This window comes from Hordeum vulgare, chromosome 2H (genome assembly GCF_904849725.1).
Source record: "Hordeum vulgare subsp. vulgare chromosome 2H, MorexV3_pseudomolecules_assembly, whole genome shotgun sequence".
Lineage (NCBI taxonomy): Eukaryota > Viridiplantae > Streptophyta > Magnoliopsida > Poales > Poaceae > Hordeum > Hordeum vulgare.
This window is the reverse complement of record NC_058519.1, coordinates 126,518,737-126,545,894: the sequence shown is the minus strand read 5'-3', so window position 1 is coordinate 126,545,894 and position 27,158 is coordinate 126,518,737. Positions and strand designations below refer to the sequence as shown.

The 27,158-nt window shown below is 44.9% G+C and overlaps 2 protein-coding genes across 2 annotated transcripts; both read left to right on the top strand.

The window, feature by feature from the left end:
- Positions 1-9,329: 9,329 nt before the first annotated feature.
- Positions 9,330-13,243, top strand: LOC123425493 (eukaryotic peptide chain release factor subunit 1-3). Its single transcript, XM_045109191.1, has 3 exons — positions 9,330-9,435; positions 11,330-12,769; positions 12,857-13,243. Exon 2 carries the CDS (start codon positions 11,362-11,364, stop codon positions 12,673-12,675), a length of 1,314 nt encoding a protein of 437 aa, XP_044965126.1. The 5' UTR covers positions 9,330-9,435; positions 11,330-11,361; the 3' UTR covers positions 12,676-12,769; positions 12,857-13,243.
- A 4,813-nt stretch (positions 13,244-18,056) lies between these two features.
- Positions 18,057-18,712, top strand: LOC123429775. Its single transcript, XM_045113771.1, has one exon. It carries the CDS (start codon positions 18,139-18,141, stop codon positions 18,388-18,390), a length of 252 nt encoding a protein of 83 aa, XP_044969706.1. The 5' UTR covers positions 18,057-18,138; the 3' UTR covers positions 18,391-18,712.
- Positions 18,713-27,158: the final 8,446 nt, after the last annotated feature.

The window sequence follows — 27,158 nt, the reverse complement described above, 5'->3', positions numbered from 1 at the left end:
GTATATATGAATCTTTACCTCCAGACCATTCCGGATCTCCTCGTGACGTCCGGGATATCATACGGGACTCCGAACAACTTTCAATAACCTCGTATAACAATTCCCTATAACCCTAGCGTCATCGAGCCTTAAGTGTGTAGACCCTACGGGTTCGGGAGACAGGCAGACATGACCGAGACACCTCTCCGGCCAATAACCATCAGCGGGGTCTGGATACCCATGGTGGCTCCCACTTGCTCCACGATGATCTCATCGGATGAACCACGATGTCAAGGATTCAATCAATCCCGTATACGATTCCCTTTTTCTGTCGGTATAGAACTTGCCCGAGATTCGATCGTCGGTATACCCATACCTTGTTCAATCTCGTTACCGGTAAGTCTCTTTACTCGTTCCGTAGAACGTCATCGTGTGACTAACTCCTTAGTCACATTGAGCTCATGATGATGTTCTACCGAGTGGGTCCAGAGATACCTCTCCGTCACACGGAGTGACAAATCCCGATCTCGATTCGTACCAACCCAACAGACACTTTCAGAGATACCCGTAGTGCACCTTTATAGTCACCCAGATACGTTGTGACGTTTGATACACCCAAAGCACTCCTACGGTATCCGGGGGTTGCACAATCTCACGGTCGAAGGAAAAGACACTTGATATTAGAAAAGCTTTAGCATACAAACAATACGATCTAGTGTTATGCTTAGGATTGGGTCTTGTCCATCACATCATTCTCCCAATCATGTGATCCCGTTATCAATGACATGTAATGCCCATGATCAGGAAACCATGATCATCTATTGACTAACGAGCTAGCCAACTAGAGGCTTGCTAGGGACACATTGTGATCTATTTATTCACACATGTATTACTGTTTCCTGTTAATACAATTATAGCATAAACAATAGACGATTATCATGAACAAGGAAATATGATAATAACCATTTTATTATTGCCTCTAGGGCATATTTCCAACACCTGATGCATGGGACGTCCGACGGGCGTCGGACGTCCGACAGGTGCCGGACGTCCGGAGTGTGTCAGCCGTCGGACGTCCGAGACGCGTCGGACGACCGAGAGGGAAGTAGGCAGAGGCAATTTCTGGGATCTTGATGATGAGGTGATTTGACATGGTTTGTCACAAGGGACACCCAACAGTGTTGCCTATAAGAACTATATATATTACTTGTGGGAGGTAGTTGATTTATGCATATTGTAGGGTTAAAACAAAAATTATGATGTGAGTGCTAGTGTCTCCCCCTAAATGCATGCCGACATCAAGACAAGAACATAATGTGAGTGTGTGCATGTGTACAGAATTTCAAGTTATGTTATCAAGCTCCAAGATACCAAGTTCACGCCTAAGTTGACAGAATCTTGCTACGCATAGTGGCTTGGTGAAGATGTCAGCGAGCTGCATGTTGGTACCCACATGAGCAATATCAATGTCACCCTTTTGCACATGGTCTCTCAAGAAATGATACCTAATATCAATGTGTTTTGTGCGAGGGTGGTCAATGGGGTTCTCGGAGATCTTGATGGCACTTTCATTATCATATAGAAGAGGCACGTGTCGATAAGTGATGCCATAATCCTTTAGGGTTTGCCTCATCCATAGCAGTTGGGTTGCACAGCTTGCGGCTGCAATATATTCGGCCTCGGCCGTGGAGAGAGAAACACAATTCTTCTTTTTTGAGGACCAACTTACCAAGGAACGTCCAAGAAACTGACATGCACCGGAAGTGTATTTCCGTCCCACTTTGTCACTAGCCCAATCCGCATCGGAGTACCCAATGATATCGAACTTTGCATCCTTAGGGTACCATAGGCCTAACTTTGGGGTGTGAACAAGGTATCTAAGAATATGCTTAACCGCTGTATGATGGCTTTCCCTAGGGGAAGCTTGAAATCTAGCACATATGCCTACACTTAACATGATGTCCGGTCTAGATGAACAAAGATAAAGCAACGAACCAATCATAGAGCGGTAAGTAGATGGGTCAAAAGGAATACCGTTGGTGTCTTCATTTAGAACAATATCTGTGGCCATGGGTGTCTTCATTGGTTTAGCATTTGTCATATCAATTTTTTCTAGAATGTCCTTGAGGTATTTAGTTTGAGACAGGAAAATTCCTTCTTGAAATTGTTGTATTTGAAACCCAAGAAAGAACTTCAAGTCCGTGTTGAGTGACATCTCAAAGGTCTTGGTCATGGAGGCCGCAAACTTCTTGCATAAATGGATGTTAGGAGAACAAAAAATGATGTCATCCACATAGATTTGGCATAAGATAAAATCACCGTTTTCCCTCTTAGTAAAAAGAGTGGGATCGATCACCCCTCTCATAAAGCATCATCGAGTAAGAACTTCTTAAGATGATCGTACCAAGCACGGGGTGCTTGTTTGAGGCCATACAGAGCCTTGTGAAGTTTGTACACATGGTCTTTGTGATTGGGGTCAACAAACCCAGGTGGTTGTGATACATATACCTCTTCTTGTAGAGGACCGTTAAGGAAAGCACTTTTCACATCCATTTGATGCAAAGTAAAACCATTGAAAGTAGCATAGGCCGATAGAATGCGAATGGATTCAAGACGAGCAACAGGGGCGAAAGTCTCACCAAAGGCCAAACCTTCAACTTGGGAGTACCCCTGTGCTACTAACCTTGCCTTGTTGCGGAGGACAGTCCCATTCTCATCTTCCTTGTTCTTGAAGATCCATTTAGTTCCAATGAAATTGTGTTCCTCAGTTGGTCGTTCCACCAATGACCATACTTTGTTGCGTGTAAAACTGTTTAACTCTTCTTGCATAGCAAGGAGCCAGTCATTGTCACACAATGCATCCTGAACCCTGTGTGGCACAGTACTAGAGACAAACGAAAAGTGAGCACAAAAGTTTGTTAATTGTTTACGAGTCACTCTACCTTCCGACATGCCGGTGAGGATTTGATCAACATCAACACGACCGGCCACACGTGGCATGATGGAGGTCAGGATTTCACGAGGTTCGACTTCATTTCCATCATCAACGTCCTCAACATATGGATCATTAACGTGCAGTGGAAGATATTCCTCTTCGCGTTGCACCTGTTGAGGTTCATCATCAACAATATCCATACTTTGGTCTTGCTCTTGAAGGTTAACTTGTTCTTGAGTGTGATCAGGGTGAGAGACATGTTCTCCCACTTGATCCTGAACAACTGACATGATATGTGTGCTAGTATCTTGTGGAGGTACGGGGCAGTGAACTGTCTTGAGGATGAGGAATACTCTCATCATCATCATCATCATCATCATGGGGTTCTTGTTCCATGGGAAGAAGTGCACCTACACCCATGTTCAAGATATCTTGCGAGGAATCTTCTTCACCTGCATCACTTAGATCAACTTGCTCCCCATGGGAGCGGTTAAATTCATCAAACTTCACGTCACAAGTTTCTATAACACATCCATTGGATTTGTTGTAGACTCTGTAGGCGTGAGAGTTTAATCCATAGCCAACAAAAATCCCTTCAGTTGTTTTGGATTGAAATTTTCCTAACCGGTCCCGTTTGTTGAGGATGAAACACTTGCATCCAAATACACGGAAGTACTTGACATTGGGCTTGTTCCCGGTTAGGAGCTCATATGGACTCTTTTCCAATATTGGTCGAAGGAAAAGCCGGTTTGATGCATGACATGTTGTGTTGACAGCCTCAGCCCAAAAACTATGTGGTGACTTGTATTCGTCTAACATGGACCTTGCCATTTCCACAAGTGTCCAGTTCTTCCTCTTTGCTACACCATTTTGCTGAGGGGTGTAAGGTGCGGAGTACTGATGTTCAATTCCCTCATCACTAAGAAATTCTTCTAGGGTGTAATTCTTGAACTCAGAGCCATTATCACTTCTTATTTCCTTGATGGCCTTGTCAAACTTGCGCTGGACTTGTTTGGCAAAATAAATGAAGGTGATCTTCGTCTCATCCTTGGACTTGAGAAAGAATACCCATGTGTATCTTGAGTAATCATCAACAATGACTAGTCCATACTTTTTCCCACCAAGACTATTCCATGAAGGATGCCCAAACAGATCCACATGAAGGAGCTCTAAAGGCCTTGAGGAGGATACAATATTCTTGGGTGGGTGTTTTGATTGATGTTGCTTCCCAGCTATGCATGCACTGCACACACGATCTTTCTTAAAAGATACATTAGTTAGTCCAAGGATGTGATTGCCTTTTAAGAGATTTTGAAGATTTCTCATGCCGACATGGGCGAGCCGGCGATGCCACAGCCATCCCATGTCAGCCTTGGCCATCAGACAAGTTATATGGGAAGTGCTCTCTTTCGAGAAATCAACCGTGTAAAGGTTGCCATCCAACAAAGGCCACTTTGAGAGTGTCTCTCTTAAAGACTTTCACATCCGTTAGTCCAAATAGTGTGTCATAACCAACGGAAGCCGATTGGCGAACTGAAAGCAAATGATATTGAAGAGATTGGACAAGCATGACATTTGCAAGCGACATGTCATTAGTGATTGCCACCTTGCCCAACCGAATTACCTGCCCTTTCGACCCTCCTCCGAATACAATGCGCATGTATGTTCGAATGGCTTGCATGAAGTCACAGAGCAAGTTACTATCTTCCGTCATATGATTGGTGCATCCACTGTCGATCACCCATTTGACTCCTCCGGAGAAAACAGCATGTACATGAATTAAGACTTGGTTTGAGGTGCCCATTTCGTCATGGGACCTCTCACATTAGTTACAAGAGTCTTAGGGACCCAAATAGCATAAAACCAGAATGCATTACGGGGACCAACGAATTTAGCATAAACCTCTCCTTCCTTTGATTTGCGAAGTACATAGGATGGAGGCACGAACTCTGTTGTCTTGTTGAGAGTGGGCAAACCCCTAGTGGCCGACCCACTCACAACCTTACCTTTCTCCTTGTGTCCCTCTCGTACAAATATTTCTTTAAGCGGGGTGGTGCACTTGAGAGGAGGTACACTTTTCTTGGCGGTGCTTGGATTAAACCCAAGCCCTTCCTTGGCAAAGACTTCATTGTGTTGACTTAAGATCTCATTGAGAGTCTTTTGTCCTTGTGCACATGTCATGAGACCTCTATCTAGCTGTGCCTTTAGCGAACAGTTTTCCTCAAGAATAGATGCCAGTTCACTACTAGAGTTAGCAGTGCAGGTATCAACATTAATAATAGCTGAGGAGTAAGCCTTAGCTAGAGTGTCAAGGTAAGTAATTTTGAGTGCCTCAAAGCTCTTTGTAAGAACAGTGAGTTTCTCTTCCTTGTCCTTGAGAGACAAGGATAGGCGCTCACAGTCCTTAGAAAGAGAAGCATGAGAATTCACAAGTCGGTTTTTATCATTTAATAACTCTTTGCACACAGATTCAACCTTTTTCAAGGAGGCAAGATCGTTAGCATGTTTATCAAGGTTTTCACCAACTTTTGAGCATAATGCATCATTTTGTGCTTCCTCATACAGGACTTTCTGCTCAAGGATTTCATTCCTTTCCTTCTCCTCAGTGACGAGGGTTTCGAGTTCCTTGATGGTATTGGTGTGCTTACTCACCATTTCCATAAGTATGCGAAACATAGTGAGCTTCTTTCCTTAAGAGAGCACATAAATTTGTTTATTTTGGCAAACATAGGATGATCTAAGTCATTGTCCTCATAGTGATCCTCCGCATCAAGGTACTCATCAGATGAGGTAGAAACTAGACTGAAAGAGTTTAACCGTGGAGTTACCTTAACCTTATCATGGGAGCTTTTGTCTACCTCATCTTCTATGGCAGTCTTTGCCATTAAACACTTGTGGGCGTTGCCCTTGTAGTCTTTCATATAGTTGTAGTGAACAACATCGCCACTTTTGTTGACGAGCCTCAAGGTGTTTTGTGTATCCTGAGCTACTCCGGCAACCCCACCAACGTCTTCTAGATCTGATTCTTCTTGTGCAACCATTGCTCTTCCATCTCTCCTCTTGAGCTTGGAGTTCATAGGGTTTGGCAATTTCTTCTTTACAAAGGTCCTCATAAGATGGGCTTTCATCAGAGTTAGCATCATCACCATCTTCGCAGTCTTCATCACCCTCTTCTTCTTCACTTTCTTCTTCGTCACATTCATGCTTGGCTTTCAAAGCAAGATTGATCTTTGATGTTGAACTACCATGCATGGCAAGGTGCTTTGTTGCATTTGCCTTTGACTCTTCAAATAATTGGAAAGTGAATATGATGTCATCTGGGGTCATTCCTTTGAACCCATGGTGCTACCTTATGTCCCATACCATTTTATGGTGGTACGGAGCAAGGGCATGGAGTAACTTGTCCACGAGAAATCTCTTGGTCAGGTTGAAACCATCTTGCGTCTTGTCACAGTCACATGACTCAATGTTTGCGGCGAGAGTCATGAGCCGTTCTAGCAGTTGCTTGGGGGATTCACCCTTTTCCATACAGAAGTTCTGCAATTGCCCCTTGGCAATTTCATATTGAGCAAGCCGGATAGTGGAGGTACCGGTCTTGGTCCTTATAATGCTATCCCACAGTTCCTTGGCGCTTGTGATGTGTATGTAAGGTCTCTGTTGCTTGTCATTCATTCCTTTTCTTATGCACATGATCGCAGTGTCGTTGAGATGCTTGTCATAAGTTTCTCTGGGAGTGAGGCACCTTGGATCTACAGGGTGGTAGCCATGCTCAAGGATGTCCAACATCTCATCATTGGCGTACCTAAGATGATCCTGCATACCAACTCTCCATAAAGAAAAATCGGAATTGTCATCAAGCAAAGGAGGTTTTCCTCCAGGATTGTACTTAGGTTTCTCAACTTGAGATCTAGCATAAAGCCACGGAACACTGGTTTGGTTATTGCCTGGAGGTTGTTGGCCAAATGAAGAACCGGGCACATTTTGCCCTGAGGCCCTCACAGACGTGGCTGTCCCCGTGGTTAATGAGGTCAGTCTCATTTGGACCAAGGCCTCAAGTGAAGCATCATGCTCCTCTTTTTGCTTGGCAAGGGCCCGTTCCAGGTCCTCAGAGGTGAAGGACCTAACTTCCGTGGAAGTCCCGTCCTTCTCCACTTGAGCTGCAGTAATGGGAGTCCCGTCCATCTCGCTCTAGGGCGGTTAAGCCACAAGAATAGAGCACGAGGCTCTGATACCAATTGAAAAGGATCGAGATGGACCTAGAGGGGGGGTGAATAGGTACAGTTCCAAATTTTAATAGTTACTTAGCAATTTTAGGCAATGGTGCGGAATATGAGAGTGAGCCTAATAATTGCAAAGACAAAGAGCAAGCTATTTAGAGTAAAGTAAGGCAACCGGTAAACTATAACCAAATGCAAGTACGTAATAAGGATTAACACAAGTAGATAGTTAGGGTTAGGGATAACCAAAAACTCCAAGAGAGACGAGGATGTATCCAGGTGTTCACTTCCTTAGAGGGAAGCTACGTCACCGTTAGAGGGGCGGATGTTACCACGAAGGCACACCAACGCCACGAAGGCTCACCCTATTCTCCCTTTGAGACAACGCCAAGAAGGCGTTTCTCAACCACTAGTGGTAAGCCTTAAGGTGGCTTCCAAACCTTCACAAACTTTTCGGGGGGTAATCACAAAGGTTTGATTCCTCTCCGAAGACTCCTACCGCCTAGGAGTCCCCAACCTCCAAGAGTAACAAGATCACGGGGGTTGCTCAAAACTTGCTCAAATCACAAATCGCTTTGGTGGAGAGGAGGAGAAGGAGACGATCTATCTTTTGACTGGAACAACACTCAAAGGGGCTCACAAATGCTCTTGGGATCTAAGTTTGGGTGTAGGCAAGAGTGAGTGAGGAAGAAGGTGTTCTTTCAAGTGTTCTTGCTGTGTTGGACCCCCTCTCATGAAGTGGGAGGGGGTATATATAGTGGGGAGACTAAAGTAACCGTTGGGGTCACTTAAGTCTGACAGTGGTCGGACGTCCGGCGGTTTCCGGACGTCCGACAGGCGCCGGACGACCGAAGGAGTGTTCATATCAGTTGGCCACTGTGCAGTCGAACAGGGACCGGACGTCCGAAGAGAGGGTCGGATGTCCGAGAGTTCTGCTCTGTTCAAGGGCACCGGATTTCCGAAAGTGGTCGGACGTCCGGCCCTCAGACGACAAGGGAAGGCCGGAAGTCCGAGGTATTTGACTCTGGTGCAAGGCTCCGGTTTTCCGAAGTGGTCGGGCGTCCGGTCCTTGGATGTCCGGAGGGAGGCGGATGTCCGAGACTTTGGCTCTAGTATAGGGTTCCGGATTTCCGAAGTGGTCGGGCGTCCGGCCCTCGGACGTCTGGAGGAAGCCGGATGTACGAGGCATTGGTTCTGTTTTGAGATCAAAGCAGAGCAGTGGAGATGTGGTATGAGCAGAAAAGTAGAGATGTAGTTTGAGCAATTTCATCGCAAAACCCGTGATCCCCTCTTAATAGTGCAGGATCCCTATACTCAAGAATAGTAAATTAAAGGATAGGCTACATCATCTTGTTTCTCAATCCCGAGCCTTCTTGACGTATAAGTCCCGATCTTCTCACACCACCTTGGCACATAATTCCCGATCTACTAAGAGTACTTTAAAATCCATCCTGAGATACACTCAACAAATAAGATTAGTTTCCTATGTATGTGTTGTCATTAACACCAAAACTCGATTAAGGGCATGACTGCACTTTCACTTGCGCTAGATCCCATGTGACCCTCATAGTGCGGTAGAACCAGTACTGGCTATACGATTTGGATGTATGAACCCTAGCGATCGCCATCCAACGTGTGGATTCTTCAGGGAGATCCTTTTCATCCACAACTACATCTTGCAGGTTTTCTTCGTTCAATCCGAGCTCCTCCATCATGGCCTCCAGATCAGAAGCACCCGAGGTAGAAGCCTTCGTCGCCATGATTTCTCTTGCCGTGAAGAAGAAACAACGGGCGATTGTCCATAAACCGAAACTATCCCCGATCCCCGGGCCTGGAGCACAAGTCTCCAGCAAGACGGCGACGAGAGGAGGTCGCATGGGAGTAAGATCTCAACGCAGTTGACGATCGCCGTCGTCACCCGCGAGAGGACGTAAAACCCTAACAGAAGGGGACGCGGGGTAGCATCGGTACGACGTGGAGCATTGGGAGGGCCTAGTTGCCCGGGATTGCCGACCAAGCGAGTTGCCCCTCCCAAAGCGCAGCCTTACTTGTCTAGGGTTTGGGCCATGAAGATCCGGCTGACAAGAAACGGGCCTCCCAGGATGGGCTGCACGGTCCATCTAACGGCGATCTGGCTGCGGCGGGCCGACACCGAGCTCTCTCACCACCAGGCGATATAATAATGCAGCGGAAACTTATTATCGCTCGATATTCCTAAGCAGCCGACAGCCAGAGGAGAGGATTCCCCCCACCCAAGCCACCCGCGTGAAGTCGGCACTCTCCCCCTCCGTCCCCTTCTCCTAGGTATCGAACCCTAACCCGATCTCGCTGGATTTGGTCGCGATTCGACGCTGAATCCATCCCTAGTTCTCGTGGTGCGACGTGTCTCGGTCCGATTGCGTCCTGTTATACGTTGATTTGATTTGAGGGGGATTTTCGTTCGACACTTCTATGTAGCTCACGCGGCGATTGTTCTATCTCGCGACTTCGGGATCTGTGCGACGCTGGTCGGATTCTCTTCTGCGATTTTTGCGCGGTTGTTCATCCGCGAGTTCTTAGGTGCAGGTCGATCGATCCGTGTTCTTGGATTGATTTGTTTCGATGTACGGATGAAGAGTTAGGGTATCGGGGCGATGTCAGTTGGTGTGCAATTACAAACGAGCAGGAGCTGTTCATCTTGCTTTTGGGTGCATTCAAATTGTTTGTGTTTTCCTTTTAGATCCATGCGTGAACTTATAATGCTTCCACTTTCTGAAACTTATTACTGTGTTGTTGCAATGGTTTGGGTGAGGATTCCCTGGAGTTATCTTAAGCTCTATCAGTGGATTTCAGCATATCAAGACCATTGTTTACCTTATTTGGACTATCCATCCAATTTCTCCCCAATCCACGCACCTGGCACAACGCTCCCCTTCTTTCGTGCCCATGGATGATCTGCTCTTATCCTTGTCTCCACGTCCTACTGACCCAGTTCCCTACTCCAGGATTCACTCTTGGTTGCACAGTTCCACTGCAAGTTTAATTATTATTCATTATCTGCGGTTTGATTAGAAAGAAACACAAGGTATCTCCTTGTTCCAGAGCCCCGCTTCTAATATTCATATTTAAGAGAAAGAGAGTCTTAGGATAAAGATGAATAAGAAGATGAAATAGAATAATCTGGTTGTAACGTTTCAGATGTGCTTAAATCCACATAGGCAACTTTTGAGTATCCTTACCTAATAGCTCTACACTAATACCTCGTTGAAGATGACTGTGAGTTGAAAAAAAGGTTTATGTGCCAGTAGGACGTTAGTTAGAAATATTGTACTCCCTCCGTCTCAAAATAAATGTCTCAAGCTTAGTACAATTTTGTACTAGAGTTAGTACAAAGTTGAGACACTTATTTTGGGACGGAGGGAGCAAGTCATATTGTCTACTTTTGGAGTATTTTAACTTAGGGTGTGTCTAGGACACATCTAGATGTGTCATAGTTATTGCACATCTAAATGACTAAATCAATCATAAAAAAGGAAAAGAAAATACCCACACGAATCTCCACGTAAGATCAATGATATAGGACTTAGATGTGCAATACTTATCTCACATCTAGATGTGTTTTAGCAAAACCATTTTAACTTATACCAACTTAAGGAATATATGCTATGGTGAGCTGGCCCAAGCTTCATTCTCTTAGTTCATAGAGATCAAGTATTAAGTGGTCAATGGAATTGCAATTACCTAAAGCATATGTATGCCATATTACTTGGAACAGATCTATCTCATAAATAGCCTGCACTCCATGTGTTTTACTACTTCTGCTGCTATGTTCACTGCTTGCTACAGTTCAAGTATGCTGGTTCTGGTAAATAGTTTTGCTTCGTTTACTGTGTTCTGAATTTGAAGTATTGACATTTCCTATAAATTAGTGTCAGTTGGTAATCTTTGATCAGTATTTTTCAATTATGTGCCTGTGACCGCCGTTTCTTATTTGTACTGTAACTGGACCTTAATGCTGGCCCAGTTGGGGCATTGAGAACTCAACTTGGGCTAGCAATATAATTTAAATATCTGAAGCATCTGACTCAATATTTTGATGAGCTCTCCTATTTCATTTAGATCATCAACAATCATTTTTACGAGGGAACTAGCCCTTGAAGGTTTTTATATTTTTCAAGTCCCTCATATTTCTGTTGGTGTGTGTGCTTGATGCCTACAGGTGAACTAGTCTACAATCCGGTCTTTATCAACATGTCTGAGAGCCAGGAAACTGATAGGAACATTGAAATCTGGAAGATTAAAAAGCTAATCAAGGCACTGGAGTCTGCTAGAGGCAATGGCACAAGCATGATCTCCCTTATTATGCCTCCACGGGATCAGGTTTCTCGAGTGGCGAAGATGTTAGGTGACGAGTATGGTACTGCTTCAAATATCAAGAGTAGAGTCAATCGTCAATCAGTTTTGGGTGCCATCACCTCAGCTCAGCAGAGGCTGAAGCTTTATAACAGAGTTCCTCCCAATGGTTTGGTTCTCTATACTGGAACTATTGTTACTGATGATGGAAAGGAAAAGAAAGTTACTATTGATTTCGAGCCATTCAAGCCTATAAATGTCTCACTGTATCTTTGTGATAACAAGTTCCACACCGAGGCTTTAAATGAGCTATTGGAATCTGATGACAAGTTTGGCTTCATTGTTATGGATGGTAATGGCACACTTTTTGGCACGCTAAGTGGAAATACCCGTGAGGTGCTTCACAAATTTACTGTTGATCTCCCGAAGAAGCATGGTAGAGGAGGACAGTCGGCTCTACGTTTTGCTCGTCTCCGGATGGAAAAACGTCATAACTATGTCCGAAAAACTGCTGAGCTTGCTACTCAGTTTTTCATTAACCCAGCTACAAGTCAGCCTAATGTTTCTGGACTAATTCTTGCTGGTTCTGCCGATTTCAAGACAGAGCTGAGCCAATCTGATATGTTTGACCAGAGACTTCAAGCCAAGATACTTAATGTGGTTGATGTTTCCTATGGTGGTGAGAATGGTTTCAACCAAGCAATTGAGTTGTCAGCTGAGATTCTAGCAAATGTGAAGTTCATACAGGAGAAGAAGTTAATTGGCAAGTACTTTGAAGAGATCAGTCAAGATACTGGGAAATATGTCTTTGGTGTTGATGACACTCTAAAGGCTCTCGAAATGGGTGCTGTTGAGACTCTGATAGTGTGGGAGAATCTTGATATCAACAGATATTCGCTGAAGCACAGTGTCTCTGGGGAAGTCATTGTCAAACATTTGAACAAGGAGCAGGAAGCGGATCAGAGCAATTTCCGCGATAGTGAGACCAATGCCGAGTTGGAGGTTCAGGAAAAGATCTCTTTGTTGGAGTGGTTTGCTAATGAATACAAGAAGTTTGGCTGTGCGCTTGAGTTTGTCACTAACAAGTCGCAAGAGGGGTCACAGTTTTGTAGAGGATTTGGTGGCATTGGTGGTCTGCTGCGCTATCAGCTAGACATCCGGTCTTTCGACGAGGTTTCAGACGATGAAGGTTTGTATGAAGACTCTGATTAGCAATCAGCTAATCAAATGATTGTGCTGGCCCATGGAAGGACGCCACAGCTCGGTTTTGATGATCTACTTACGCAAGAACACTCCAAAGGCAGCTGTATGTATGCAAATCTTGTCTTCTTGATCAAAAAGCTTTTTTTTATTCACAATATTTTGGTCTGACTATTCCTCTCGTTGGTTTCAGATCCAGAAATTGAGGGGCATGGGCCAGCCTCAAACTATGCCGAAGGATTTCAAGACGAGGTTATTGAGATACCGTCATCATGGAAGTACCGTGTCTGAGACGATAACCGGACTAAAAGCTCGTTATGTTTAGTTGTCTCAACAATCGTGCTTCTATTCAGTCGTTGTGTACTGTCGTATGTCTATTATGATGTCTCTAGGGTTCTAATTCTAGTGTCTACTTTTAATATTCAATGTGGTGAAGGAAGTCGTATAAATATTGTGTAATATATAGTAGCAGTAGTATCTTACTCCCGCAGTTTTTGCAACGAAGACATTGTTTTCCTACAAATATTCCTCCTGTCTTGCTGTGTGATTTATCTTATTGGTGCCGTAAGTGTCTCAGTTTTATTTGCAGGTTGCCCTGCCCTGCACTTTCCACCGTGTAGTTGTATCTTATTTTTATATCCTTGATGAATAATTTTATCTATCTCATTTCAATGAAGTTGAACTTGGATCCACCAAGTGGTTTGTTTATACATTGTTTTGCTGGAAACCATGTTTGATCCCCTGCAAAGAAGAAGAGAAACTATGTTTGATATGTGCAGCCAGCATCCATAAAATGAAGTGCCTACCCATCCCAGACCGAAAATATAACAAAGAAAGGTCAGGTGTGTCTGCGGGCCTTTAGGGGTCAGATTTGGTAAGTCTGGTTGTAGTGCTCTGACTGAATCATCAGGTAGAAGGTTGGTAAAATGAACTTAGCAAGTCAAAAGTAACGCTGTCACGGCCAGACGGGCTTTCAGCTAGGCCCAAACGATCGCGATATGGGGCAAATTCAGGCTTTTCGCGAGGTGGTGGATGTGTGCCAGTTGGGGGATCTAGGGTATATCGGGCTAGACTGGACCTTCGAACGTAAAGTTCAGAATGGGGCTACATGTAGAGTTCGTCTGGACCGAGCATTGGCTTCGGTGGAATGGAGCGTCATGTTCCCAATGGCCTCGTTACGTCATCTCCATGCGGTCAAATCGGATCATTCCCCTATCCTCCTCCTAAATAGTATGGAAGCACACAATCAGAGAATGGGGAAGGGGAGGCCTTTTCGATACGAAATGATGTGGGAGAGGCATGAGGGATTCCAAACAACAGTCCAGGAAGCATGGAGTGCGACCACTGCAACATCAGCAAAGGAGATAGGGGAGAAGTTGAAGCGCTTGGCAGTAACCCTGACGGGGTGGGGCTCCAGAACCTTTGGTGCGGTTCGAGCAGAGCTGAGGACGTTGAGGGCGAGGCTTAGTGTGCTGCGGGAGGATCCCCATCGAGTTTCAGCAACCCGTGAGGAACTTAAAATAGAGGACATAATTATTGAGTTGAGATTCCGAGAGGAGATCATGTGGCGCCAGCGTGCACGAATCCAGTGGCTTATGGAAGGGGATAAGAATACAAAGTTTTCTCATAAGAAAGCCTCGAGCAGAAGAAAGAAGAATACAGTGGTGAGCTTGATGCGCCCTGACGGATCCACATGTGATGATCCAGAGGAATTGCAGCACATGACAGTCCAGTACTATGAGAAGTTATATGCTTCGGAGGGGGTTATTGGCATGGAGGAAGTGTTATCCCATGTACCTTGTAAGGTTTCCACACCCATGAATGAGATGCTAGCGCAGGTTGTAACGGAGGAGGAGGTAAAAAAGGCGCTGTTTCAAATGTACCCCACAAAGGCTCCAGGACCGGATGGCTTCCCGACGCATTTCTTTCAAAAATACTGCATTTATGTGGTGCTGAAGTGACCAATATTGTTATTCGAGTGTTGAAAGGAGAAGACTCCCTCGAGAAGCTTAACAGTACGTTCATTGTTATCATCCCTAAGGTATTAAACCCCACATTACTATCTCAGTTTCGGCCGATCAGCTTGTGCAATGTGCTCTTTAAAATTGTATCCAAAGTACTTGCTAACCGTCTGAAGCAGATTCTCCCGGAAATCTTCTCTGAAGAAAAATCGACGTTTGTGCCAGGCCGCTTGATCACTGATAATGTTATTACAGCTTATGAATGCCTTCATTTTATGAAGAATAATAGAAGCAAAAAGAATGGGCATTGTGCAGTAAAGCTGGACATGATGAAAGCTTACGACCGAGTTGAATGGGTCTATCTAGAGGCCATTATGAAGAAGTTGGGTTTCTGTGAAGTTTTTGTGCGCTCGGTGTCTTTCTCGGTACTTTTTCATGGAATGCAGACTGGGGGTTTCAAACCATCAAGGGGTATTAGGCAAGGGGATTCGATCTCCCCATACCTGTTTTTGATTGCGGCAGAGGGGCTCTCCTATATGCTACATCAAGCCAGTACGGAAGGGGTTTTTGAAGGTATTCAAATTGCTGCTCTCGCGCCAAAGGTAAACCATCTACTTTTTGCGGATGATTGCTTGCTTTTCAGTAAGATTACCTCGGAGAACGCCCACAAATTGAAGGAAATCCTAACAGCATACTGCCACGCATCGGGCCAGCGAATAAACAATGAGAAATCATCTATCTATTTTGGGAAGGGATGCCCGGAAGTGCAGAGGGAAGTGTTCAAAGGCATTCTTCAAATACACATGGAGACACTATGCGAGAGATATTTGGGTTTACCATCAGAGGTGGGGCAAGCAAAGAATGGAGTATTCTCATATCTGAAGGACCGTGTATGGAAGAATATCCAAGGGTGGATGGAGAAGTGCTTGGCAGGCAGCGGCAAGGAGGTTCTCATAAAATCAGTGGTGCAGGCGATACCAACCTATTCTATGGCGATCTTCAAGTTACCACGGGGGTTATGCCAGCATATCACGGCCATGATTCGGAAATTTTGGTGGGGGTGCAAGTCAGGGGAGAGAAAAACGGCGTGGGTATCGTGGGAAACTATGTGCATGCCAAAGTACAAAGGGGGTTTGGGTTTCCGTGACATGGAAATTTTTAACCTGGCTCTGCTAGCCAAGCAGGTTTGGAGGGTGATGACGGAACCCAACACAATGAGTGCAAGGATTCTGAAGGCGGTCTACTTCCCATCCGCGGACATTATGTCCTCCCAGCTCGGATCACGGCCATCGCAGGTATGGCGGGCTCTCTATGAGGGTAGAGATATTCTCAAGACAGGGTTAGTAAAACGGATTGGTAATGGCGAGGATACTAACATATGGAATGACAATTGGCTGCCCCGTGATTTCTGCCTACGCCCCTTCGCTGCGATCTCGGCAAATCCTCCGGAGAAGGTCTCGGAGCTAATATCACATGCGGACAGATGTTGGGATGATCATGCTCTGGCTGCTCACATGCTCCCAATGGACGCCGATATAGTGCGCAAGATCCCTCTTAGCTACACTGCACAAACAGATTTCTATGCATGGCATTATGAGAAGTCGGGTTTGTTCACGGTGCGGTCATGCTATAGAATGGTAGTGGCAACAAAACTGCGGCGGGAACGCTGGCTCAATGGAGATGCAGAAGCTTCAGACACCGACCGACAAGAGGCCAACTGGAAGAAACTATGGGGGACTAAGGTGCCGGCAAAACTTCGTCTGTTCGCTTGGAGGCTCGCTCGCGCCTCACTACCAACGGGGCAGGAGAGGGGGAGACGGCAGATGACAGTAGATACATCATGCCCAATCTGTCAAGGGGCGGAGGATAGCTGGCGCCATGCGCTACTGGACTGCAATATGGCACGTAGTGTCTGGTCTTTGCGTGCCGATGACGATGACTCCTTGCTTCCAGCCTATGGGGATGAAACGCAAGACCCGAAGCTCTGGTTACATGGGATGTGCAAGACACTAACATCTGAGCGTTTCATCGCTATCTTGACCACACTATGGGCGATCTGGTGGGCTCGACGAAAGGCCATACATGAGAAGGAATTTCAGAGCCCCCTCTCGACCCACCTGTTCATCGAGAGGTACCTTAATGAGCTGCGTGGTTTACCATCGGTGCAGAAGAGCACGGCAAGGAGGACCGATGGTTTGCCTGTCCCCAGGTGGATCCCCCCATCCGCGGGTGAGGCGAAGTTGAATGTGGATGAAGCTGTGGCAAAGTCTTCCAATATTGGAGCGGTTGGAGTAATATGCCGTGATGCACAGGGACATTTCATGGGAGCTTCGGCGATAGTCCTGATGGGGGTGACTGATCCGGCGGTGGTTGAGGCCCATGCATGCAGGGAGGCAATAGCTTTGGCGGAAGATTTGATGATCCCAAGCATTCGGATTGCATCGGACTGTCTGAGAGTCATAAATGTTCTTCAAATCCAAGATCAAAGGGGCGAGTATTGCATGATCCTCCAGGATATTCAAAAGAGTAAATCTAATTTCAATAGTTGCACTTTTGTTTTTGAACGTCGTGATAGTAATAGTAAGACGTATAAATTAGCAAGGATGGCTACAACCCTAGGTTTAGGGCATCATCTGTGGCTCCAGTGTCCTCCGGACAACTTATGTATTCCCCAAGACATTATGAGTTGAATAAAGTGGGTTGTCAATAAAAAAAAAGTTGTTTACCTTGCTGGTCGTTAAGATGGTCGTTTAACAGAATTAACAAGTGGGAAAGCGGCCGAGCGGATAGAATACGTGAGCGTTCACCTTTGATCCTTGAAGACGGCACGCAGGAGAGCTGCAGTCCCAGAGAATGAGAGAAGGTTTAACGCAGAGACAAGTTCAAAAGAATGGCCGTGGTTTGACCAGAACCCACGCCACCCCGTTACCCGGGCCGTTTTGCTACTTTGCTGGCGTAACCTAGTCCCATTTTGCTTTCGTGATCAAATGATTATAACGATAGAGAACACAAGCTTTACATCGGTCCAACATAGACAACTACCCCGTGCTTAACGAAGAGATGTATAGCCTACAACGCAAAGTTCAAAACGCTCCGCCCACAGATCCATCGTGCCGATTCCGGAAACTTATCGAAACAACCGAGAACGCCACCGGGTCTCTCAGAAACATGTGTCGGAACGGGACGACAAAGACCTCACCAGTTACCACCCAGGACGACGAGGTAGGGAGAGGCGGAAGAAGCTTCCCGGATCGCCATCGTCAGTCAAACGCAACAACGCCCACCGGAAAGCGAAGCTTCAGCCGCGACCAGATAATCCCGCCCGCCCGCCCGCCGCCAGCCATCAAACGCACGCGCGCGCCCCGGCCGCTAGCTTGGCTCCATAAATAGGCCCCGGTCTCCCAGGTGACAGAAGCACAAGCTAACAACTTCGCAAAGGATACCCAGCGCAGGAACAGCAGCCGGAGGAAGAAGAAGAAGGAGGAGGAACGGGTGGTGGTGTTTGGTTTGAGCAATGGAAGGGCTGATCCCGTTCGTGATCGACGCCATCAGGAAGAGCCACGGGAGGGACAGCTACCGCCGCGCGTCGTCGGACGGCAGCTCCCACGGCGGCAGCGGCAGCAGGTGCCACCTCATAGACTACCGGGAGCTGCCGGCCGGAGCGGCCGACGCCGACGCCAGCCGCCACCGTGGCCCGTGGTCGGAGTTTATCGAGGCGCCGACCGACGTGCGTCGTCCGGAGGACCACGCCCGCACTTCTGCTTAGTTAAACATATATATGTACAACAATTGGATTGGTTTTCTTCATTGTTTGCCGTATATATGTAAGCTGGGGATTTCGTGTGGTGAGCGGCTGAGCGCCAAAGGACGCGTTAACATAGTGCAGTATACTACATTTGCCATGTGTTATTGCTTTTCAGTCAGCGAGTTCGAATCAAGTGTGTATGTATGTAAGTATGTTTGTCAAAATAAAATGAACCAACAACGGACTGGTGATTCAGCGGTCAACCCGTGATGTGCACGACTAATTTCATAAGCCAGAAAATAGGCCGCTTCTGCAGCTCGCCCATGCAACCTCTGCTCTCCCCATGGACCCCATCTCTCGCATTTACCGACGCTGCTGGTCAGAATTCAGAGAGTTATCCTACACTGTAGGTACCCGTAGGATATGCTCACGCAGAAGAAATTCTTGACGCAAGGATCGACCCTTCTTTTTCTGAAGCCTACTGTTCCTGTAGCCGACGTTACTCGGACTCTGTTTATTTTACGTGCATGTCCATGCAGCGCCGCAGGCTCAACTGCTCATCGTCGTTTACCCGTCTGCGGCGGCGCAAGTACCACGTACTGACGTCCGACAAGCAGGTCGCTGCTCGCTTTCGATCCCGATGAAACGGCCATCAATTTCGGCTTCAATGCCGCGTCTCGTACGTACGCCGTGCAATCTTACACCGTTGGAAGATGGCAGGGTCGATTCCCGTAGGAAGCACTGCCTGGGCTTCGACCGTGCATGGTAAGGCTATATATATGGTCAGTGAAATGTTCGTTTCAGACGGATAGGAAGAACCGAAGGTTCACGGATCACGACCATTTCCATTCATATATCTGGTTAGAAGACTGCGATCCAGGATTCCCTTCCACAAAATAGCTGCAAGTATTATCAAGTACAAAAAGTCAAAATTGTACGAGTATATAACATTGTAAAAAAACGTAAAAGAGAAGGAATAGGAAAAATCCCCTTCTTACCTCGCGCTCATATGCACATGCCTTGACAGTAAATTAAAAGAAGGTAAATAAATTCATAAACTTTCAATTTTTTTTGGTAAACATTGATAAAAGTTTTAAGTGCTTGTAAAGTTTTATCAGAGAATGACATTCGTGAAAGTTGTAGCATTTTTGGATTACCTGAGCTTATTTGAGCTTGAGCTAAGATACTCCAAGCTTTGGCCTTGCGCGTGCGGTGGAAGTGGTTGTGGCGAACTGACAAGAAAAGACCATGGCAGGGTATACCATTTTTGGTTGATAAGGGAGCGAGGGAGGTTTTCAACAGTTTGTTTCACATAACGATTGGGGAAGGATCCAATGTGTTGTTCTAGAAAGATGGATGGCTCCATGGCAAGACTATCGTCGGCTGCTCTCCAGATATATCTCTCTGGTTCTTTTGCGCGCCCAATATCACCGTACGGTGGCAAAAGCTCTCACTCACAGCAGATGGGAGGTGGATATTTATGAAGAAATCCCCTTTCATGGCCTTGATTCAGCTCATGCACCTGAGACTCCAGATTGCCCATGTCGAGCGAAACACTGAAGTGCATGACAATTTCGCTTGGTCATTGGATGCTTCGGACACCTACACGGCTAGATCTGTATACTCAAGACCGTGCCTTGGTATGATCCGGTTCCCTAATCACTAAGAGCATCTTCAATAGTCCGTATGTTCAATCGTTGGTATAAGTGTCCACGTCAACAACCAACAACACATCATACAAGCTCTTCAATGAAGTGTATGTTAATCGTATATAAAATAACTAAGCGGGTTCATTAAATATTGAAGAAATAATCATGCTAGCCTCGGAGCTTGTGCGTGAACCATTGCTTCAAGTTCATACGATGTCATTCTCCCTCTTTTTTTTTATTATAAGCCATGTCATTAAAATCATCTAGGTGACAATTTTACCAACGATGATCATACGATAATTGGAGATGCCCTAACACATTTGCCGCAACTAGGCTATCCTTAAATGCAATTTATTTGCATGGCTAGCTGTGCAATATATAAGATTTGGACTTTTTTTATCGTCGAGCTCGCCACTGCCTTCAAGATCGACCATCTGCGTGCCACTCCCGCTTGCAGGATGAAGAAACGGTGGATCACATCCTTGTCCAATGTGTCTATGCGAGGGAGGCCTCGCATCGTTGCCTGTTGGCTTTTGACTTGAACATTGATGTGTCAGATCGAACCCTCTCACTTTAACGATTGGTGAGACATGGTCAAGAGAGGTTTTGCAGTAGCCAACGTAAGAACAAGTACAACAAAATTGAGTCAACTGACTATAAGACATAAACTAGTATATTTTTACTTAGTTAGAGGAAGGAGAAGAGGAGAGAGACGGTAAGCGGGCTTTTAGTTAAGAGGCAGCTCTAGCACGTGTTTCTAGACAATTTATAAAAGTGAAAGATGGACCATATATTAAAATTATAGTACATCTTTTTAATCAATTATGTACATGTTGGTTATAAGATGGACTATAGATAACATGACAATGAATGACTTATAGCCAGCCGCTGGCTATACTATTAACCATGCTCTAAGGGGTTTTAACACTCTATTCATTGCCATCATTTGACACTTTAAAAACAACGCAACAGAGGGTCTTCGGAAAAACGATCAAACATAGATGTTCGAGGCTATTGACTGCTCAAGTGCTAGATGAAATAAAGGTTTGACACTCTGCCGGTGTAGGGAGCTTACAACTTTTTGTGAGCGAGTAGATTCTTTCTTCCTAGGTGTGGATGTGAGTATGGGTCTAAGTGGGGTAAGTACAACTGCTCCCAGCCTTTGGTACTTCCGGTGCTTCAATGTTGAAAAATATTTTAAAATATTTTAAAAATTTCTAGAAGCAAGTATGGATGTTCACGAGGAATGTGACTACAACCTCTCAAAATTACAGGTTTAAACTCGAAATGCACATTGAAAAACAGCAAACACAAGTTTAGATATGAATAGTGTTAACGTTGGTTGTCTATTTTTTACACTGTTCATGCTAGATTTCACATTTTTGTTTCTCCACGTACATTTCAAATTTGGAAATTTTTAGGGGTTGTAGTCACATTCTTAATAAACATTCATACTTTTTCTGTCTTTTTTTTACAAAATTTAAAATATTTTTTAACATTGGAGCGCCGGGAGTACGGAGTACCCCAAGACTAGAAGCACCTGATACTTTCATAGTCTAACCATTGCTTGATCCATCTTATACATATTTTGCTTTCTTCTACGTATAATAATATGATACTTTCTCTTTATATTAATATAAAAATGTTTAGATTACTAAACTAGTGTTCTAAATACTTTTATATTAGTTTATGGAGGAAGTACATCATTGGTTTATCTCGGAAAAAAAGGAGATATTTTCTACAGAGATGACAGAGAGCCTTCCGTGCGTGAATGGCCGGATCTGTACAACCATGTGTAGATCGGACACACATGACGTATGCAAATAGAGAATGCAAAAACATACTCCCTTTATCTAGAAATACTTTTCTTAGAAATATACAAAATGAATGTATTTATAACTAAAATAAGTCTAGACACATCTATTTCTAAAATAAGTATTTCCGAACGGAAGGGCTGCATCACAATACGCCTACTACGTACCGGTCGAAGAATTGATTGCACGGATCAAAATCATCAAAGCTTATATTTCCCGCCAAAAACAAAAATGCAAGACACCTGCATATACGTACAAACGCGCTGCCTCGAGGTACACCGTGCTGTTTCCGTGATCGTCGCAACAAGGGTTCCCTAAGCTAAATTGAACCGCCATCAAGGCGAATTACACCATCGTCCATAAGGACATGAGAGCAAGCGCCCCAAATTGATCTCAAACTTTAACGGACTGATCGGTCATAAAAAAGAATGATTCATTCGGATGTTCCGACTGTCCGACGTCTCTTATATCCAGTTCAAATCTAAGGTGAATATGGGACGATCCAGTCATGTCTGGACGCGTCTCACATGTCCCAACTAACAGATTTGATCCATCATAGACCCTACTCTTGTCCCATAAAAATCTCAATCCGGTGTCTCGCTCCGAACCCTAACTCACTTTCATTCGCCTTTCTCGCTCCGTCCTCTCATTTCCTTCTCCAATTTCAATCCAATCCAATTTAATGTCGAGCTCCGGAGGCCACCCCCGCTCCGACCTCGACTATGATAATACTTGCAAGTAACGAGTTCAAGGGGATTGACAACTCTGTTGCCCTTGTTGGGTGCAAATGTTTGATTTTGTGTGTGTAGGCGGTGAAGACGAGAGTTTGTCTTGATTTTCTATTGGTTCGATAGACCTTGGCTCTCATCGAGTGAAATACTCGTCGCTATTATATTGCTCCACCTTTCTTTTTCGGGGAAAAATCAACGCAACTCACAATTAGCAGTAAGAATTTCCGGAGTTGTTGCCGGGGAGACATCATCAATTTCTCATCAGGTTCCTTCACACAAATTATCAATCACTTGTTTTATTTTTATTTTCCATTTTCCATTTGCCTTTTATTTGCTTGTTATAAAAAATAAAAAATAAAAATATTTTTATTTGTTAGTTTACTTGCCTTGTCGTTATTTTTTAAGAAAATATCAAATTGTGTGACTTTTCGAATACTAATAGCAATGATTTTATTAATACTCCAATACCACTAGCCACTAGTGTGAAGTTTTATGATATTAGTGCCGCCTTGCTAAATCTTGTTATGAAAGAATAATTTTCTAGAAGTTCTAATAAGGACGTTGCTTCTCATCTTAATACATTCATTAAGCTATGTAATATGTAAAAGAAAAAGGATGTTGATAATGATATTTCTAAACTGAAATTATTTCCTTTGCCGCTAAGGGAACATGCTAAAAACTTGGTCTTCATCTTTAACTCGCAATAGTATTGATTTATGGGATACTCCAAAATCCCCCCCCTAAGGTTATCTCTCTTAGAAACCAAATTATGAACTTTAAGCAACTTGAGCAAGAACATGTTGCCCAAATCCTAGGAGAGAATGAAATTATTGATTAGAAATTGTCCTACTCATGGCTTAAGCTTATGGATGATAATCCAAAAAATTATGCGGGACTAATAACCCATATGTATAGGGGATTACAATAGTCTTCATGTGTAGTATTACATCCTAATTTATTGATTCGACACAAGGGGAACCAAAAAATATTTATTGGTCTTAGCAGTTGAGTTGTCAATTCAACCACACCCCGAATCTCTTTCTGCAGCGCAAGTTTTAGTAGAACAACAAAATAGTATTAGGGCAGTAACAATAACAGTTTGTAGTGATCGTAACAATAGCAGCAACAATAGTAACTTAGCAAAGATCAAAATGCGAAAAGCATAGACATTGGATCAACGATGGATAAGTATACTGGATAACATTCATCATGTAACAGTTACACACTAGAGCGACGCAAAACTAGCTCCAATTCATCAATGTAATGTAGGCATGTATTCCGTATATAGTCATACGTGCTTATAGTAAGAACTTGCATGCCATCTTTTGTCCTACCCTCCCGTGGCGGCGGGGTCCATAAAGAAATCTAACGGATATTATGGCCTCCTTTTAATAGTGAATCAGAACAAAGTATTAACACATAGTGAATACATGAACTCCTCAAACTACGGTATTCACCGAAAAGAATATCAACTATTGTCACCTTGGGGTATGCGGATCATGACACCTAATAGGTTGTAGTGACCCATATGCAACCTTCCCTATTTGGAACCTATTGCAAGTGGGTCCACCTTGTCAGGGATTATGATGTTATAGTTGGTACCATGGTTTCATGTGTGTTCCCTACTACTTCCTTCTCATGCATGCATGCATAGCATATCATTGCATGCCCTTGTCTTGTGTTGTTGCAATATGATCTTAGCATTTCATGTGGTGTGGTGATCTTGTGGTTAGCTACCTTGTGATCCATGTGACCTTGTATATGTGATGAGGTGCTGCTATGATGTCATGTGTTGGAGTACTAAGAGTAGTGGTGTTTGTCATATTTTCAAAACCCTCTATTTACTTGCAAACCCTTTTCTCTCCTCATTCTCAAGTTCAAAATTCCACCTTATTATCTCTGCTTTAAAAAATGTCTTTTGTTTAAGGAATATTGTGGGCATATCTGGGGTGCTAAATTTGGTGTTTTGAAAAGTGTTTTGAAGGTGTAAATAAACACAAAACAGAATCTATAATGCTGTTTTGTATTTATTTCATATGCGAAAAAAATAATTCTGTTATTTCATTTATTTAGCTTGCTATTTTTCAGGCCCAGAAACATTTTTGCTTTAATTTATCTTCTTTCTTTTTCTCTGTGGCCTTTTCCCTTTTCTCTTTGGTTTTATCTAATAGGAATTTGCAGGGAGGGCCTTTTTCTTTTAAGTGATGCTCTCGTGGGCTTCCTCCCACCAGAGAGGCCCAGCTCTCCCAGTAGCGCAGCAGAAGCCCAGCAGCAGGTAGTCTCCTTCCTCCGCTATCGTCACCCCACTACCACGCCAACACCACCGTCGATCCCCTCTTCCCTTTGATCTGGTGGCTCCAAGCTTTCCTCCCGAGACGTTATAAGGAGCCCATAGCCTCCCCACCACTCTAGGGCTCCCGTTTTTTCCTTCTCCTCCCCCTCGCGCCGTCAAGGCAGGACCCCGAAGGCGACGCCATGAGAGGAGCTCGGTGAGATCGTAGCAGCAGCACGCGTCGACTTCTCGCCCCTTCAGCAGCACCAGGAGGACGCGGTGACCGAGGAGATCGTGTTCCCGCAGCTACCCGACGGCTTCTTCCTCGACATCCTCGACGTCCACGACGTCCTCTTCTTCCCCGGCCGGCCACCTCCTCTGCTTCGGCTCGCTACCCTTCTTCCTCTCCGTTCGATCCCGTCGGTGAGCCTAGGTGAGCTGCAGCGCTTCTTCCCGCTCCCCCTCTGTGCTTAGCGCGCGTAGACTAGGAGCGGCCGATGGCGTGCCGGAGTTCGACGGTAGAGCACGGCGGTAGTAGCAGCAGCAACTCCGGTGCAGTAGCATAGTGGCAAGCGAGCACCTTTTCCCGCGCTTTCTACGAAAACGGAACCCCTGGGTTCCTCGCGTCCCCCGCCGATGTGCCTTCCTGCCGTAGGTGGACGTGGTAGATGCCGCCAGCTTCCTCTGGTTCGGTCGCCGGCGGGATGCCTCGTAGCAGGGGAGTGGTTCTTCAGAGCTAGCTCCCCTTCTCTGTCAAGTTCAGCAACGTAGCACAGTGAAGTTTGTCTCTGCTTGTTTCCAACAGGTGAAGGGTTCGAATACCCCTGGCGCAACCCCCCTTTTTAGTTTCTTTTCGGTAGCAGTAGCATTTGCATCAGCAGGGCAGTTTTACCTGCTTAGCTATCTTACCCTGTCGAGCTAGCGCATGGTAGCAGGGTGGTTTGCACCACAGGGCAGTACCAGGGGCACCTGAGATCGAATCCCAGGCCTGTCCATTTCCCCCCTTTCCTTGCTCCTTTTATTTTTCTTCCCTTGCTGTTGATTTTTATGCAGCCCCATGCTCTTTGTAGACCTGTAGTATTTCTGCACATGTAGTTTGGGAATTACCCCCCTCTCATAATCTGCTTGGATGTTTGTATGCTGCTAGTTATGATCCATGTTGATGCATTGTGAGTGAAGAAGATGTATTTAGTAGAGCTTGTATAGAATGCTTTATGCTAGTAGGATTGCAAGCATAGCCTTTTGTTGTGTGTGATGCACTAGAGTTTCATGTGAAAGTGCATCTTATGAGGGCTATCGTGTGTGTATGTTTGCCATGTGATGCAAGCTATGTTTAGCATGTGTAGGTATGTGTGTTGATCTAGAGCGTGATGTGCTTGTGGATGATGTGGAGTAGATGTGTGTGTGAGAAACATTCCACTGTTGCAAGCAAGCTTTGCACCTTCACATGACCATATGTGAGAGGGCATGGTATGTTTGTTTGTGTGGGAAGCTTAGTAGAGGGGGTTGGGAAGCTCAACCTTTGTAGCTGTTGATATAGTGGAAGTACATGAAATGATGCCCTATTCACTAGGCATGATTTGGAGTAGTTTCCTCTTCCTTAATTTGTGGTCACTTGTTCCAAGTAAGTGCCCCCATATTATATATGATGTTGGGGTAGAATCTCCCAAGGAATCCAGTGGTGAAGTTAGTTTTTCCATTAGGATACTTTATGGAGTTGACATATTCAGATTTGTTGCAAGTTTGCTCTTTGTTTCCATGGAATAGGTGGAGCCCAAGGGCATGAGCTTTTGTGTGATAGTAGTAGGGGTTTTGCTCTACCCCATAGTGGTGTCAATTATCACTTGGTGTTACTTGTGTGCAAACTATGCCTAGACAAAGTGGGCATGTGGCTGAAAATTTCAGCTTAAGTGAAATCTGGAATTTCACCAAGTCTGGGAATCTGGAAACATTTTCTTCTCCTGTAGATGAGGTTGTGCTGGTCATTGTGTTGTGATCTAGGCTTAGTTCATTGCTAGGAATTTGGACCTGATATGTTTGTGAAGCTCCCTGTCAAATTTCATCTCATTTGGAAGCCTGTAGATTATGTTTTGCTTGCTGTCAAAAAGCTTCAGAACAAAGACAGAAAGTCAGGTGCAGGAATTTTCACCAAGTCCCTGAGATCTGATGGTTTTGGGAAAGTTTGCAGCCTTGTGTATTCTTGTGTTTAATTCCTTTTGGTGTGATTCTTGCTGGTGCTTGTAGTGTTCTTGGTTGGCTACAGCCACATATATTATTTGTCATATTTGGAGGGTTGTAGCTATGTTGCATGTAGCTCACAAAG

Bases quoted from the DNA above. Each gene is read 5' to 3' on its own strand.
- LOC123425493 (XM_045109191.1), top strand. From the start codon at position 11,362: ATGTCTGAGAGCCAGGAAACTGATAGGAACATTGAAATCTGGAAGATT.
- LOC123429775 (XM_045113771.1), top strand. From the start codon at position 18,139: ATGGAAGGGCTGATCCCGTTCGTGATCGACGCCATCAGGAAGAGCCAC.